The following is an 18607-nucleotide window of genomic DNA, read 5'->3' on the forward strand; positions in this document are numbered from 1 at the left end:
ATACTTATAACAATTAAATATTACAGTTATGATTTCTAATGTATTGGATATAATTATTTTAAAAATAAGTTGAAATAAAAATGTATTGTTTTAATTTAGACTACATAAAGTACTATACATAAATAAAAAAAGAAATTGCTTTTTTTATTTAGGTACTTAAAGCTATTATTTATACTTGCGACTTAATATTGTAAAGTTTGATGGGTTTTTTTATAGTGCTTATTTGAAAGTTAAAAATTTTAAATCTGCTGTCTTTAAGTGGCATATTGTATAAAATTGTGTTAAATTTTGAGCATATCGCCGCACGAAATAGCAGGCGTGCAAAATAATCATACTGGCGGCGTCCACGGTCTCGTCCCGTGGATGTCGGCGTCCGCGTGGTCTGACGACGGCGGCCGATGTGACGGTCAGTCGGGACGCGGCCGGTGGCGACAGCGGGTACCGCTAGTGCAGGCGTCGTCATTGGCCGGTAGGCGGTGACAACGAGTCAGCGTCCCTGCCGGTATGGGCGTGTCCCGCTTTACCACAGGGACGTGGCTACCACACACACACGATAACATCAGAACAGTATACACACACACACACCCATGCACTGACTATCACATAGAAGAACTGACGCACACGCGCACCACCCCCTACGACGGCCGACGGGACTCGGATCGCGGATATCCTCCGTGAGTTTAGTCGCACTCCCACCGGGACAACTAGTCGGTCAAGTACACACGCGCGCGTGGTCCAACGTGTACTCTCTCTGCACCATCTCATATGCGGCTCATATCGTTCTCGCGAGACTATAATTGAGACTAGTGATTATTTCTATTGCAATTCCCCAAGTCTCTAATTTTTTTTTATTTTTTTATTCTCCCGACGCACATGTCCGACGCTTCGTCGAAAAATAATTATTAATATACCGTGATATAAACCTCATCGTCGTCTTGCTCGCGTTCGGCACGCCGTCGTTATCGTTGATCAAAGTGCTTCTGCCGGCCACACGTTTACGCACGTTGTCCGACACGTCGTATAGAACGGTGGGCCCGGAAGGCATCACGGTGGTGTCCACGGAAGAAGACGGACGGACGGTGGCCGGCGTCGGCTACTGGACGGGCGGCGCGACCGGCGGCGATGCTGACGCCGCGGTCGCGGCACCGTGGCAGTCCTCGCTCGGCACGCTGGGCGGCGGCGGTGGCGTAGTCGGCGGTGGTGGCGGCGGTGGCGGCGGCGGAGGCGGTGGTCCAGGCGAACTGGATCCAGTGGCCGCGTGGGGCCGCAAACTGTATCCGACGCCCGGCAACCATCACCGGAACGCGGCCGCAGCCGGCCTCATGTTCGGCCTACACCATCACCATCAAGACTCGGGTTCGCCCGGCCTGTCCGGGCTGCACCATCACCATCATCATCACCATCATCACCAGGCCCGCGGACCTGTCACCGGACTCAAAGAAGAACCGCTGGCCAACTCGCAGCTGTCCGTTCCCAGGTCCTGGATGCAGCCGTCCATCATAGATCAAAGCAGGTAATTAACAAAATTTATTGATTTGCATCTTTTATTGTTAAAGTAGTATATGTAACTCGCGAGCTATACATTTTAAATTAAATTAACCCAACCGCCCCTCCCCCCCCCCAAAATAGCATTTAAAAACTACTGTACCCGACCTGAATAATTTATACAATCAAACGTTGGTCAGCGTCGGTTTTGACCAGAGCCCAATAAAACCTAATGAAGTATCTTTTAAAAAATCGTCAAATTAAGTACACCAAAAATTCAGCTCTAGACAATAGAAAATACAGAACTTTTCATGTGTGTTTAGTGCTGATTATCTTTGATGTTGTTAGTAAAGGGTTTACAATATTTCAGTAATTTATAAAAATCAAATGTTGAGTAACTTTTAAAAAAAAATTTTTTTTAATTATTATTTGTTTCTTAAAGTTAATGAGTATTAATATAGAAAAAAAATCATAACGCTACAACACTGATAAAGTTTAAACAAATCTATTAGAATCCTCAATACTGTATTAAATATTAATAAGTAAAAATTATAGTTGAAGCTCTAAAATAAGATTTTTCAAAAAATTGCCTATACTTTACTAAATGAGTGAAGTGTCGTTCTCTTAATCAAATTATAACAAATTCTGTAGTTTTAAAAAAATTGATTACACAAAATAAAGCAATTATTTAGGTTCCTCTATGAAATGTAAAAAATCACATTTACTAGTGTTTAAAGTGTTTTTTTAAATCAATATACTCAGATTATTTAAATAAAAATTATAAGAAACAAATACGTGGTAAAAGTGATATTTATATAAAAAGAAAATTAATAATAATATTTAAAATTATCATTTTAATAACTAGGGAAAACAAGCTGATTTAGGAATAAACATAGTAATTCAAAATCATAAAATAAATAATCAAACATGTAATACAGTGTAGAATATTGTATAGGGAAAACATTTATTTAAAAAACTGCATTAAAATCATTATCGCCCTTCTCCGTACCATATATAAATTATAAAAAATATATATAATAGTTATTATTATTTCCATTATTTAAAATAAAAGTAATTATAATTATTATATATCAAATATATATAAATGTGTATTTATACACAACAACACTATTTAAAGCATATAATTTAAGAAATTAGGTATTAATAATAATAACCAAAAGTAAACCAACAGCAAACAAATTTTCATTTTTTTTTTAACTACTTATAATTATATTTTGACAAAAAACTATATGTATAAAAAATATTATTTGCCAAATATTGTTTAAGTGTTATAAAATAGTTCCAATGTTTTAACTTTTACTTTTATTTTAATATTTTCTGTGTTTTAATAATATTTAAACAACACATTGCTTCTTACCATGATTCGGATAATTATGTATCTAGTACTTTATCAAAATATGAATTAAAAATAATTTCAAAATATTAACAAACATTTAGCTATCATTATAAATAATTATTTTTATGTATGGGTCCTAATATTATATACATCATATGAATAAATATTCAAAATATCTAATTTATTGTATAATTACATAACAATTTATACTGTATGGATATAGATAATATAATATAATATGTGATGAGCGGATAATAAATCTACTAAACATAGCAATTGTAAATCGAACGTCAATTATAAGGTGATGGAATAAAGAATAATATAACATGACTTTTGGTTGGCCCACCAAACAACAATGTTTTGTTGTGCACACGAGAAAGGGTGTACATAATAATATAGGGACGAACAGAATACGAAAAAGAGGTTTGTTGGCCTTCATTTATTGGTTGACCTTCACCCTTTCTATTGTACTGTACCTATGCCAAAAATATTTCATAAAATATTACAATTTATCGTTATTTATTTTGATATTTGACAGTGAGTATAGCAACAATAATCGAGCCTAGTCATTTGTCGAGCCATCGTCGGTTAGGGACGATTATAACTTTTATAAATTGCGATAAACATGTTTTAAAAGTTTCCAAGCGACGGGTCGGAAGAAGAGTTTACCGTTTTTTTTTCGCTTATAAAATTATGAAAGTTTCCGCAACCGAGATTAATTATTAAAAAGATTAATATACAAACGAAAACAACAACATCAGTCATAATTATTATCAGTATCGTCCCGGTGCAGCCGGAAAGCGATAATAGGTCGCATTAGTGCTGCTCAATTGTGTTGAAACAAACCAGTAGACCTGGCCGAAACGAATTTAATACTATTGCATTGCCATGCGACGGTGTCACATTCTCAATAGTTAACCGCGTCAGTCGATTATTTTCAATAATATAAAATTCGCATTTTATGGTCCTTCGGGCCGGATAATCATAATATGTACCTTATAATAATATCTTTGGTCGTGTAAGGTTTATAATTATTTTACTGAAATTCTAAAGGGAGCATTCAGAGCTGTTTTTATAAGGTCTGAAATTCCTTAGTTCCTCCCCCCTTTCTTCTAGTTGCGCCAATACCGCGCTCTATTGATTATATTATAAACAAGACGGTGGTAAAATAATATCTCACTGGATTCGCCTGTAGTCTCCCGGGGACGCAGTCTCGTACACACTTACACATTAACTCTCTACATTACCTATTTACATTTCAAAAAACCGTCCGCAAGTCTAGAAGGATTTGTTGTTTTATCACATCACACAATAATTTATTATTGTACTGGACAGGTATCATCTGATGCCGAATTCCACACGGTAAAACGGCGTTTTGTGTATGCAATATAATAGCATGCCAACAGCTAGGTAAATAATTATAATTAGCTGGGTACGGTTAATGTGGTAAACAACGCGTTGATGAAAATAATTTCCCTAGTGTATACTAGAATGGTAAATTTATTTTTTTAATATTTTCGATTTTGGCAAAATACAATCAATCTATATTAATAATTATTACCATATACAAATGCATTATATGCGTAAAACCAAAGAGTAACAAGTGCGCAAAGTTATAGCAGCTAATGAAGTTATAAAACTCGTAATATCTAGTTTCTACGAATTTCGTTACGATTTTTACCGTTTTCTATATCTTTTTATAGGTTAGGCGAATACTATGTAATCGTTTATTAAAACCAGAACATAATTAATGTGGGAGACGGGTCGTTACCTAGATTTCAAGAGAGTTATACTTTGTTTAGGACGAACAACATTGTAAGTGCGGCACCGGGTTTAATCTGTTCGACATTGGGCGTGATTATGAACAGCTTTGAGGGTGTAATAAACGGGGTAATGTTTTTTTTTTTTTAGACGGGCGTGGTAAAAAAAAAGGCAAATAAAAAAAGGCAAATTTAATGCGAATCAAACGGATCCTGTTGACAATGTAGGCCGCAGTATTAATAATATTATAATTGTATAACATATTAATATTGACAACACTGCTGAACGGAGCGATACTCTCGATATTAATAATAATAATTGTATTACCGGGTGACGTTGGATGGTAAAAATGAAAAAACATGGCGGGTGTATTATATAGCGCTGCCGGTGGTTAATTCGATTCACTGTGGCACTTTTATCAGTGCATAAAAATAATAACGGGCTCGGTGTGTGGATTTTCCGCCGGGTGCACTTACCTACCTACATACAACACAAGGTAAGAGACGTGACCGTGTGTATTATATTATGTATGTACACAACAATCCGGAAAGGAGCAACATCAGCTATAATGTACTTTCACAAAGCCACGCTTCCCGGAAGAGCTGCCGCAAAAATAAACACAGAGGAATGTAGTGAAGATACATTTGATTTTTGTTGAACTTTGGTTTGTGTGTATTATGTTTTTATTTTGCCATCCGCGACTTTCGAATGTAATTTTTCCGCAACGTTATTACATTATCGTTATATTATATATATATTTTTTTCGTTTCTAAAAAGTAATCCATTTGCTTATAAGACGGGAAAGTGTATTTTCCGTATTGACGAAAATTATTTAGGAAGGGTTTTTGTATTTGTTTTGCTGGGATTACGCGTAAACCCCCAACGGCTTCGTTACAAATACGGTTTTGTACATACTCTGATCGTTTTTGCTACACTCCTTTTTTTTTTTTATATACTATAATTTTCGGTTTTGTTCTACGAACGAAGCATCATCGCTTCATTCGACGGCTAATACAATAAGATAACGCTGATGTTTCCGTTTTGGTTTATTGTCTATAAAAAGCGCTGAATATATGGGGCTTCGAGATGTATCGAACGGAATCTCATTCGGCATTAACTTCCATTTTTCTTCGGGTTCATGTGTATAAGTAAATAAAATATAAAAGCTACCCCCCAAACTACATTATTCGGCAGGATATAACACGTCATGGCTTTTGAGAATTTTTCGGTTTCTCAGCGTCCATATTGTGTTATTGTTATTACTATGATAGACATAAACGGACTGCCCGAGTTGTGTATTTATTTTTTTGGTCTGTAAAATTGTAGTAATACGTCTTGTCGCTGGTTGTTGGGTTTATAATACAGGGTGATCCGTTTAACGCCAAGACACTGATTTTTTTTTAAAATAATCACAATTCAGTTTCAGGAGTACTTTAGTATAATAATACCGTTAAAGATTCAAAAGATGATATGGCTTTGGAAAATACTAAAAAACGGTAAAAATGTATTAATTAGGTATCTATATCTTATTCAAAAAACAAGACTCGAACAAATATTTTTTTTCAAAACGATAAACTACTAAATTGCAAGTGTTTTAAAGAGATATCGAGTGTCAAACATATCACCCTGTGTATAGAGATGAAGTAAAATTAACTTTCTCCTTGCTCGTCAAACCGAAACAGCCTTCCCTGGAGAATTTTTACCCATCTCGACATAATTGTTTTGGAGTTATGGACAACATGTTGAAATCCAAATTATCAGCTGGCAAGCGAAGTCATAACGCGGTTATATCATACTTTGTAAAGGTGACTTTTAATCATTAAATGTATATTATGTATCTATGTTGTATCAGTCGTGTTAATAGCAGTCCAATATGTGTATTCCTACAATAAAACTAGATGGTATACTTTTTTAGCTTTTTTTTTTTTTATTACACAACATGAACAATAATGGCAACGACGAATGTTGGTAAAAAAACAATAATGCTTATTATGATAATGATAATGTCGATGATGAAGTCGACCAACTGCACGCACGTTAGTACAGTGTATATATTGTGTGTATAATCGAATTGCGGCGAGTTACCGTCCAGCGTTTTGGACGGTTGTAAATATTTTATGAGCTAAAACAATAGGGGAAAAAAACAAGAACAACAAATAAATGGTCACAATATAAATAACGATGTACATATTATTATTATTATTATGTACGTACAATATAAGTATAATAATATTGTAACGCTATTTCATACGGACGGGGCGGCGATAATAATTATTACATCGAGCGCTTTTAATATTATTGATATTACAAAATGCTATATTGTCAATATTATATTTACTATATATAGCCTTGCATAGCGAAACATTGACCAGATAGTTAGGTACCTACGAAGCGAACAAAATGGACATTAAATTATTATCGTTGGGTGGACACGAGGGGTAGAGGAACGGAGGCGGATTGATGGGATGTATGGAAAAGTATACACATGTGCGTCAGCAATAGTTTTATTACAACAGAGGTAAAAGTGTACAAAATATGTTGTCAATGCAATTCCCAACGGTCAATATGGAAACAAGCGCCGACAGCTCCGAATATTATATTAGTTTCGCCGTTAATAACAATCGACTACCCCTAAATGTATCTGATGTATATATTATAATAATATTACTACTAATAATAATAACTGTGGTGTTGTTATTGTTATTATATCGGTTGATGTCAGTTCGTTGTCGCCGACCATAGTTTTTGTTTTCAACGTTTATTAACAAGCCGAGTACACACTATGATTATAGTTAAAAAAACTAATATTTTCCTTGTCGGGAATAAATGTGAGAAATAAATTTAAAAAAAAAAACAAACAAAACTAGTTAAAAATGTTCATAAAAAAATTTAAAAATATTCTACCAACAAACCCTGTTTATAAAAAAAAATGTATACTTAAAATACACATTATAGAATAACCTTCAACGACGTTGTGTCGATATAACCAAAATATATGTTACTAAGTAGCATAATTATAATTTTAGAACTTGTTAGAAATACTTAATTACAGGCAAACACAGTACATTTCATGGCCAAAGTTAAAGATTTAATGTAATGTTTTGGATGATACTTAGTCTAATTGTTGTTTTTCCATCACAATGAAGACGCTATATCACTTATTTATTTATACTCAGGTGTTAACAAATTAATACATTTAAAACATTATTATTATTGTAATTGTATCCCAATAGTTGGTAAAAATTAACAAAATCAAATTAACACCTTTTTAGATCCGGTCCAAGCCAAGAGTACTATTATTGAATTAAATTTAGTTACTACGTTTACAAGCAGTCGTCAGTTCGGATAAACTTAATGCGAATGAAGTTAATCCAGTACATGCTAACTCGTTTTTAACGGAAATTTGTCAGGATGAAAATTAACTATTAAATTTAATTCCCAGATTATAGTATTAAAACTTATTCTGGGATTAAAAATTTCAAGTAAACCAATAATGTTGTTGTACATTTTTGACTTAACAATTATTACTGCATGTAAACGAACTATTTGATAAACACTATTTTCATATTATATTATATTACACTAACGTTTATTTAGGCTTTATGGTTTTACTTGGCAAAATCGGCTAAAGGGTGATAATCGTTGTAAAAAATAATTATGCACATGTTTGTCCATGTTATATTTTTATTTTTTTATTTTTTTACACTCTTTGCTTTGCAAAAGTCTAATGTAAATAATTATTATTAATCGTCGTTGCTTTTTGTGTTTATTGCAGTATTGGCGTATCGAGGGCGCACTTCGAAAAACAGCCACCCAGTAATCTGAGGAAATCCAATTTCTTTCATTTTGTGATTGCGCTGTACGACAGATCACAACAACCGATTGAAATCGAACGGACGGCGTTCATAGGGTTCATCGAAAAGGACCAGGTAAGAATGTATTTCCATCAGCTTTTTTTTTATAGTGTATACTTAGGCACACGTAGGTCGTGTGCTGAATATAACAATAGCATTTGGTCGGATTGGAAAACAGGAATACTCTTCGATTTGGCCCTGTTTTTTTTCCATACCTAATTTCACAGCGACAACACTAAAAACAATAATGAACACCATAGAGTAATAATAATAATAATATTAAATCATTACTATTCACAGATATTATATAGTATAATAATAAACTAGATTGCTAAGTGTACATACCGCCAATAGAGATAATAATATGTGAAGTTATAATTTTCGCTATCTTTGTGCGAATTTCGAACCTCATCGCATGTTTTTAACAATAATTACTAAATTACAAGTTAAGTTGATAGCTCAGAATCACAGACAAATATACATGTATATAATATATTATTTTATACACACATAAGTTCCACAAAAATGGACTACGTCGACTTCAATGTTCTTATCGCTAGAAAGCAATCTAGTTTATTATACATTAAACCTATCTGTGTTTACTTAGTATAAATAGTATGTAAAATAGATATTATGTTATAGAACGACTGTTTGCACTGTCAAACTGATGTTCGAGTCCACGGCTAACGGTGTGGCTTCCTTAAAATGGTCGGGCTCTATGAAAACAAAATTAATGGAAAGACTTAGATGTTTTTCGCTTAAACCCGGACACGGGTAAAAACACAAAAGAGGCGAGAGCCACGTGCCGGTTGACACGCGACCGGTGAACCGCTGTGTTCCAATGATCGTTTTGTTGTCCGTACTTAAGCGTTTAAAACGATTGATATTTTTTTTTTTTGTATTGTCGACTTGTAAATAATTACACCAATAAAATATGTCATATTCGACGAGAACTTCGATTACGTTGTCAACGATAATTTTTATTTCCCGTTTGACGCATAAAATAGAAATACAAGTTGTTGCGGGTACATTTATTTTTTCAACACACATATTGTAAGGTGTATATTTTATAGAAACATCATTACACCCATTTCCATTTCATTTAAAAATATATGATCAGAAAAGAAAAAATCGAAAATATAAATTTATCCATGAAATCTTTTCTGTTATCACATTATAGTAGTATAATATATTGTTATTTTCGCTCTTTCTTGAAACATTATTTTACCGACAGTGTGTGAACAACGTGTAGATTACTATGTCAATATTCTGTTTAACATAATTTCAAGCTCCGACACGATTCATTCTAGTGATCAATATTAACTTGAGTAAAATGTGGAATTTCGCTCAACTCATAGGCGATGATTTCGGTTTACATTTACCAGACTTGGACTGGTACAGGCGATAACATAATTTAGTGTGACAGTATTTCAACGTCTGGCGATGGTCTCTACACAAACATGTGCGACCATGATTTATTTTTTTTTGACACCATAATTATAATTATTATCTCGGTATACCAACCCGCAGTTGTTCGTTATTATTATTATTTTATTCGAATTTATTACTATTATTATTATTATTCGTTTGTAATAAAAACATTCAAAACGTTTCGCTGTTAAAATATTGTCCATTAAAAAATCAAAATGTATTTTTATTTTTAGACAATATGATAATAATAATAATGATATGTCTGTTTAACTACACTCGCCTTTTATTTGTTATTTTACAGGAGTCCGAGTCCCAGAAAACTAACAACGGCATTCAGTATAGATTGCAGCTGTTGTACGCTAACGGTAATGATAAAAAAATATTAATAATGAAGAAAACGTACATTGAGAATAGCAAAAGTCTAAGCTCATCGCGTTACTATGTGTTTCAGGTGTACGACAAGAACAAGACATTTTCGTGCGACTCATCGATACCGTTACCAAACAGGTAAGCTGATCATATAATCGTATTTCGTATGAATCGTAAATTTCGTAATCGTATTAATCGTATCGTTATAATCGTATTTGGTCGTCTACAGATTACTTGTCCGGGAGTCTTATATTTTATTTAAGGATGACAAAAACATCAATACACATTTTACACACCAGTCTCCGATAAATTGACTTTGGCAGATTACACTTTCCATTATGACTTCTCGGGAACCGACTGTTTGCCGACAGGAACTTCCCAATGAAAGGAATGCATAATTACCTTCATGTTTACCTTACTGGGCGTGCTCGGGTCTCCCGGATAGCCCACTCGGTTGTTGATAGGTTTAGGTATCAATATTTTATTCGACTGCCGGACTAGTTCCCGGGAAAGGACTACCGAGGAAACGTTGAGCCAGATTCACCGGTTGGTATACCGCGGTTTTTCTTCGCGTAAAAGAGATCTTACAAAACGGGTCGGCGGCGTTCCTCGAACGGTATTCCTTCGGGAAAGATACCCCCATTAGGGATTTCAAAGGCCGCGGCGAGTGGTCGTCGGACAATATGCGAGCGTTTTTTTTTTTTTTTTATCATCCGACGTGTCGATAAAGGTCTGTATTTGCTTTTAATTCCGTATCTATTCCGTTTTTTCGCCCCATTGTTGTGCGCGATTCGATTCGCACGACGGGGGCCGGGGTCGGGTGTTTACCGAATAATCATCTCGAACGGCCACCGATCGTGTAAGCAAACACAAACGGATAAAACCGAACTTGTCGACGTCTCAATACACGAATCGGTCCTCCGCCGTCGTTTGGCCGCGTTCCCGTGTATCGTATACAGGAATAATATATTATTATTATTATTATTATGATCATATAACATGGTCTCTCTCTCCTGGCCCGTGTGATTATCCGGCGTGTACACGCAAAACGACTGTACGCCGCACGTGTGTGCTCCGAGAGCGCGTGCATGTGTATATGTATACTTGTATATCTGTGCGACACGTGCCACGCCTCTGGTCGGCCGCAATCTGATATAATATTCTACCGGCACCTCCCCTCGCTTTTGCCCCTGCTGCTCTCCTTGGCCCCTGGTTCTCCTCTCCCGGCGTACGCCCACTAAACGGCTTTATCAACACACGCGGCCCATATGCATGTACACTGTATAATGTTTTCGCAAACGCCGGCACTCTGGGCTCGTCTCGAAAGACCATCGTCGATCGGAATCTACCCTTTACCCATCACCTCTTGTAGGTTTTTTTTTTAAACATTTTTATTATTCGTTTTGTTTGCCCTTTGCCGGCGTTATCCCCCGGTGATCGCCCGGCCGATACCGAGTTATTATCATTATGCGATTATTATTAATGTAATATAAATATATCACACTCGCCGAAAGGGCTCGAGCGAGACTTTCGATGGTTCACCCGCGCGTTATACGACCCTGGCGCAAGCGATTAACATAATTTTTCCATCGGTATAGGGGAAGTATACTTACTACATATACCTCCCCTATGCTGACCGACGCAGTTCTATATACTATATTAACTCGCTGTTATGGTCAGAAAAATCAGCCGCCATCAACGTCTTCATCGTCTTCTTATTCCCCAGTTAAGCCATATCACACAGTCTCCTATCCGTCACTGCCGATAATATGGTATACCTATCTAGTTTAATAAACGGATTCATGGATTTTTTTTATTATTATTTGGCGCTTTAGGGAGTAAACCAAAAACAAAAAAAACAACACAGCCATGTAGGTACGCACTGTCTGGATTTTATAAATTGCTCGAGGCGTGAAACGTGACAAAAACAAAACAAAAATAAAATACCGTAGAAGTGCATAAAAGTTTAAATCGAATTTTTATCCGGTAAACTGAATAGTATATAGCTGTAATAGTACCATAGTGGCGTGTGCAGTGGTTTTACCGTGTGGATCATTATCTGTGAAACTTTTACCCAACTACATTTGTGCGCTCAAACCTGTTGCTAGTCCCGTACGAATAAATACACTTAAAAAAAAAAAACGTATAAAACTTCTCCAAAACCGATGATGACATTTCATAATATCACATAATCGCTGGTCAACGCTGTATTTTGAATATCCGAAAAAAACGAGACTGGAAAATGAGTTGAACAACGATATTTTTTTTAAATTACCATAATTATTTATTACCGTTTTTACACGTAATCTATCAATTATATTACTAACAGCTTTTACTTTAACGAAATTAATTCAATACTTAATTATTATTAGCTCGATTCGATAAGTTAGCGAGAGTCGTATATTATAATATTGTACTTCATTCGCCACGTGTTTTGGTTGTAAAACGGAATATTTTATTATATTATATTACTATAATGGTGCAACTCGATAGAGCTTAATAATACACTAGCTGGTGTACATTGTAGGCGTGCACGATAGTCGGACGAAGATAATATTATTGTTATTATCATAATATGATAGTATTTTTTACACCGTGTAAGTTCGTCCAATCCAAAATAAATATGTAACGAGTTGCATTTACAATGTTACTATAGTCTACATGTACACTATTATTATAACCAACTCTTTCCGCCATCACCCCACTCACCCCCCGTTCGATACTGCGAGGTCTAGGCTTATGACTAACAGCAAGGGATGACCTTATGGTATTATGTGTGTGTGTATGTGCACTGCATGGATAGAACGCGTGTGCCCCGTCTGTACCAAACCCTTTCCTCTTGTGGATAACTTCTTCGTGCGCAACACCCCCTTCGCATCCTCGGGAAAGTATATATATATGTATGTATTATAGTTGTCGGATACTCAGTAAGTTATGTTTACTATAATATTATGCATGTACACATAATATAATAATAACGATATTAGTAGTATTGTATGTACGTATAACGTTACCAACGTTTGTGTGTGCGTGACGGCATGCCTGGAGGTCATATTATACGCTCGGCATAGCGGTAGAGATACTGCAAAACGCTAATATTATAGTCCTTATCTATTTGTTTTGTTGCCAAGTTGCAGCACACACAAACATACACACACACATTCGTCCACCTATCCGAGAGCAATTATATTATAACTGCATCATCACATGGCCACACCCGAGCTTGTTGTTGCACACATACCCACACGATATTGATATGCATAACGACCCGATTGGCTAATATCCTAACTTTTCATCAAAAAAACGATTCAAGACTAGTAATGCAATAATATAAAAAAATATCTTAAAAAAAAATACGCTGACTATGAACTAATGCGTATAATGGTTTAGAGCCGTTTTTTGAATAACAGATATGATGATAACAATTTTATTCTTATACGTGTACACGTATAACGTTGGCGGTAAACGCTTTTCTACCAATAAAGCACTATTTTTAATTATGTATTTACGTTTAACTAATTAACTTGCAGTCAGGCCCAAACTGGACAAAGCAATTTCACTTGGTAGATCCTATTAAAACTTGCGATGTGCGCATAAACTTAATTAACCAAACGGCTATAGTACGGTACATCTATTATAAATGAACATATTGTAGAATTAACGCAAACAGTACAACAATGTACCCCTCCCCCCCCCCCGTTTACATGGATACGTATATAAATATAGTGGAATACTTTGAAAATTATAATAAACAACAATAATATTATGTGAGTACTACGTTTATTTTTTGCAATAGTCGCGGTCAGAACCAACGCAAGGGGCGGTTGTTTAGTTAGGCAATACCTATGCCAAACAACTTTACATATTATAAGATAGTAATTCGTTACTAAAGATACGCTCAAGTCATTTTTTCGTACGCTATAATAACGTACAAAATATTATGAATTTATAATATCAATATTTTTAGGCACGCCGAGGGTGGGGTAGGTGCACATGGGGCACGTTTTTTGCTTGCACACGCATTCAATTAGACGGTATTTATTGGCCTTACACAAAATGGGGTGTACTAAATCCCGTTCGAGGACAGGAGGTGGGGAGAGGGTATGCCGGGGAACGAGGCAAAGCCCCAGTAACGTATAAAATTGCACCCCCTGATTCTAGCCGGCCTAAGACCTCCGGATTAACCGTCTTACGTTCGAACCCGTACACCCCAGCACGGACCGCCATCAGAGCCGTTGTTTAAAAATCTATTACACAACGCTAATGCCATTAAGCTCCTTTAATATGTTACATAATATAATATATTATAAGCTCGGACGGGATGTATAGTGTATTTTTTTGTTTTTTTTATTTTGCTCATTTTTAATTTTTTTCAAATGAATCTACAATAACCCACACGGAAATTTTTTGAAATACATACATAATATTTCTAAATGTTTTGATGAGGTTTGGTGTGTAAAAATATAGTAAATTGTCATCGTATGAGGTTTTTAACTAATTCGTATACAACAAAGGCTGTACCTCTTGTAGAATACAATATTTGGTGCGCCGATTTCAAAACGTATTTTGTTTAGATTAGTTCTAACTTACAATTATAACATTTATCTATACTCAATAATGCTATTACCGTGTACCCGACCCGGGCAATTAGTTGTTATATATTTTCATTGATTAGTGCGGTATTGACTGGCTTATTTTAAATAATTATCATTGTTATTATTATACATATTATTGTGTACTGATATTTAGGTCATTCCATTTTTTTTCAGGCCATCATTTACGAGGGCCAAGACAAGAATCCAGAAATGTGCCGGGTGTTGCTCACGCACGAAGTCATGTGCAGGTAACGTATATTATAATGTACACAGTATTGTTATTAGGTATTATTATTTATTTTCTTGTTGTCCATAGTGTATACGTGTCGCTGTAATAATATTTCAAAAATTCTCGGGGTGACAGCGAATTTTCTTTGCTAAAAAAAAAAAAAAAGAAAAACACCGTTAAGCATATAATACAGAGATGATGATGAATCGATGTAAGGTCCAAAAATATTATGGCTGTTACGCTCCTCCCTCATTATTATTATTATTATATTCGTGTAATGTATAATATTATTACCCATGTTGTACGCGGTCGGACAACATTCCTTTGCCCGCCAAATGTTCGACCGACTTACCGGGGGTGAAAATGGGGAGAGACACGCCGGTGGTTAGTGCCAAGTCATGAGCGGAATGACTTTTATTTTTCAATTTTCAACAAAACAAAAAGAATCCGTGACACGTATGGCGGCAGTCCCGCGAGAGAGACCGTGTGCAGGTGCTCGGCCGGCAAACGATTGCACATAGTTATACCAAACGACAAATATAATAATGATATGTCATTTCGCGTTTGACATTATGAATTTTCCTCGAGCACAATAATACCAGTAAAATATGTCTCATTGTCCGTTTGTTTACTTTTGTAGTCGATGCTGTGATAAGAAGAGCTGCGGCAACAGAAACGAAACGCCATCCGACCCGGTCATCATAGACAGGTAAGAAAACGGTTTATTTTATTTTTAAAAAACGGTTCTTGTTTTTGTCATTATTTTTACGAAATTCATACATACTGCCGTTCTTTTACCGAGGTTTTTATTTTAGCCGCGTATTTGTTATGAAAGATCTTTCGTTTCACCCTCTATTTTTTTTTTCAAATAACTTAAGCACTTACTTAGTAAAAAAAACTACATAATATACATCTCAGTCGTTTTAGTGACGATCCGCTCTCTCTCCCTCGTGGTACTCCTCCTGTACCATGTTCAACGCGACGGCTTAAATACCACAAAGAGATCCGTTTGCTAATAAGCCGTCCCAGCGGGTGAGAGCGCTTTGAGCGCAAACTTCTGCTCTTCCGCCTTTTATCTAACGTCACCGTCGTCCTTGCCACCCTCCAGAACCAATTAAAACACCACAAACACCCTGTATTTTTGTTTAAGATAATCGTTATGCTTTTAGTAAAAAAAAAACCCATTCAATACAAGTGTGTTTCATGATTACCCACAGGGAAAACATAATACAAACGTTTGATTGTACATATTTATTATTATAATGGATAAAAAAAACACTGAAAGACAAATTTTATGTTGTGATATTTTTTTTTTACTAACTTACTTGTTTATACCTATATTTGAAGTTGACTATCAAAAATATTTTTTTTTACAAAGTAGGTGAACAATTATTATATCACACTGTCAAATATCATTAACAGATCGTCTTTATTATTAATATTTTTGATAATAATTATTATACTATTTAAGAGACGTATACATTCTTTTAACACTTTTAAACTCTACATTTTTTTATTTGATTTAAACATTTAATATTACAACAAAGTTTAGCAAAAAGACAAATATTAATGATTTAAATATTTCAATACTATTTCCTAAATATATCTTATACGTTTTATCATTACAGGCATACCTACATCGATTAAATTCAAATTCTTAAACAAACATTATACTTATAAGTGATACTTTTTTCACTAAAACAATTCAGATTTGTAAATACTATGGGGAAATCAAAGCATTAATACATTCCAGTAAGATTAATTAGTTAGGCTCTGTCGTTTATATTGTGGTTTAGTAAGTTTTGACTTTTTTTTTGTCACTGAACACTTACTGAAATTAAAATTCCAAAAAATAATATAATTATATAAAATAATTAATAATATCAAACGACAAGCAAGTTGCAACACAATATACATGTTGTTAACAATGAGTAAAAGCAGTTCATTGGCTATTGGTCTAGAGTAACTATATTTTTGGCTGTATAGAACCGCGTTGTATGGAACTATAATAGTTTTTTGTTTAACAATTTGTGGGAATAATGTATAAATATAACTGAACTCTGTACTTTTTGACACTTTGTAATTATCCTCTTGGGTATAGTATTAGAGTAGAGACTAACATAATATTCTGCATTTATAATAAGAATATTTTCAGACCACAAATCGATTCCTATTTATATTGAAAAATAAATTCAACTGAATAAAATTCCACACAAGATTTATAATAAATGATAATATATTTTACAATTTGAGCCATGCAAAACCACGGTTTACGTAACGTTTGGCATGCAAAAATAAAACGTTTTGCAATGGAGCTAGTTAGTGTGTATGTATGTATGTGTAAGATGGAGTGAGCAGGGGAGGGGAGGGGCTTTCGTGTGGCCGTTGCGGTAATGGATTAGATTAAAACAACCGTTTGTACCCGAGGCTTCCGTGTTTCATTAACGAGGTTGACCCTAAGTCGTATAGGTACGGTGTGTGCCGACGAAACAGTTCTCCCATCCGTCAAAATAATCGAACTGAACTTTGGGCAACACACACACACACATACACATACATACTTACAAACAAAAAACCTTTTATCAAAATTGAGCTGACCCTCAAGTTGTTGGCGTGACGCGCGAAGAAAACGACAACGTAATAACGACTATTACGGTTTCTATAAATTATCATAGTACAGTACCTATATAGTGGTATAATATAATACGGGATTTGGCCGGAGCTTTTGCACGTCACTTGAGAAAAAAATTTAAAAATAACCAAAGGTCGTCGCCCACCCCTATCGTACATGCATAATAGGTAGGTAAGTACATAGGTAGTAGGTATCGTGAATGGCAAGTACACACAAATTCTCCAACGATATTCTTTTGATTTAATACATACCTAGGTATTGTGCCGAACGCGGAGAGGAAAATATTATAATATACTTACATACTGTAATACGCGTATAATATATTCCTACTGGCGCGGTTAATAATAATATTATTATTATTCGGCGACGGCGTAGGCCGTTATTTTATGCGCTTCGGTGGTGTATTTTTTTATTTCTCTGAATATTTCTGAATATCTCTTCATTTTTTCTCTTTTCCCTTATACTCGCGCGTTCGTATTGCACCGCCGGCAACAGATCCAAATCGGATGAGACTATATACCGCGGGCTACGAAGAACTTACGTCCTCTCCGATTTTACACAAATACACACATACATATTATATATATATATATATATTTTTTTTATACAAACGCCACACGGTGGCCATAATCATATATATATATATATATATAATACCCGACCGTCGAATGAAAGAAAAACCGTCTGGTTTCTAAAGATTTTTATGTTGGACCCATAACGAAGGGAGAAGAGAAAAATATGGCTCGGTGCAGATAAAAATAGCTGTGGTGCACCCCCCGATAGAATATTATAACAAAGAAAACAAACCCCATGTGTCTTATTACATCTCCCTTGTGCGCATCTCCCGTGGGATGCCATTTTGTCGTCGGACCTTCGTCTTTTGCCCTTCGCCTC

The 18607-nt window shown here is 35.2% G+C and overlaps 1 protein-coding gene across 2 annotated transcripts in view; it reads left to right on the forward strand.

The window, feature by feature from the left end:
• The first annotated feature begins 1246 nt into the window (after positions 1–1246).
• The window catches only part of LOC126844413 (transcription factor collier), a 51285-nt gene continuing 33924 nt past the window's right edge, over positions 1247–18607 (forward strand). For both annotated transcript variants that reach the window (XR_007686573.1, XM_050582595.1), the window contains exons 1-6: positions 1247–1513; positions 8379–8532; positions 10190–10253; positions 10340–10395; positions 15027–15100; positions 15722–15790. Coding sequence is in view for 1 of the 2 variants with exons in the window: in XM_050582595.1 (XP_050438552.1) it covers positions 1323–1513; positions 8379–8532; positions 10190–10253; positions 10340–10395; positions 15027–15100; positions 15722–15790 (608 nt within the window). In the remaining variant the exon portion in view is untranslated. The remainder of the gene's footprint in view (positions 1514–8378; positions 8533–10189; positions 10254–10339; positions 10396–15026; positions 15101–15721; positions 15791–18607) is intronic.

This window comes from Adelges cooleyi, unplaced genomic scaffold (genome assembly GCF_023614345.1).
Source record: "Adelges cooleyi isolate 19-005CV unplaced genomic scaffold, UGA_ACOO_1.1 ACOO_flye_CR_arks_rails_tigmint_CR_PRNA_651, whole genome shotgun sequence".
Taxonomy (NCBI): domain Eukaryota; kingdom Metazoa; phylum Arthropoda; class Insecta; order Hemiptera; family Adelgidae; genus Adelges; species Adelges cooleyi.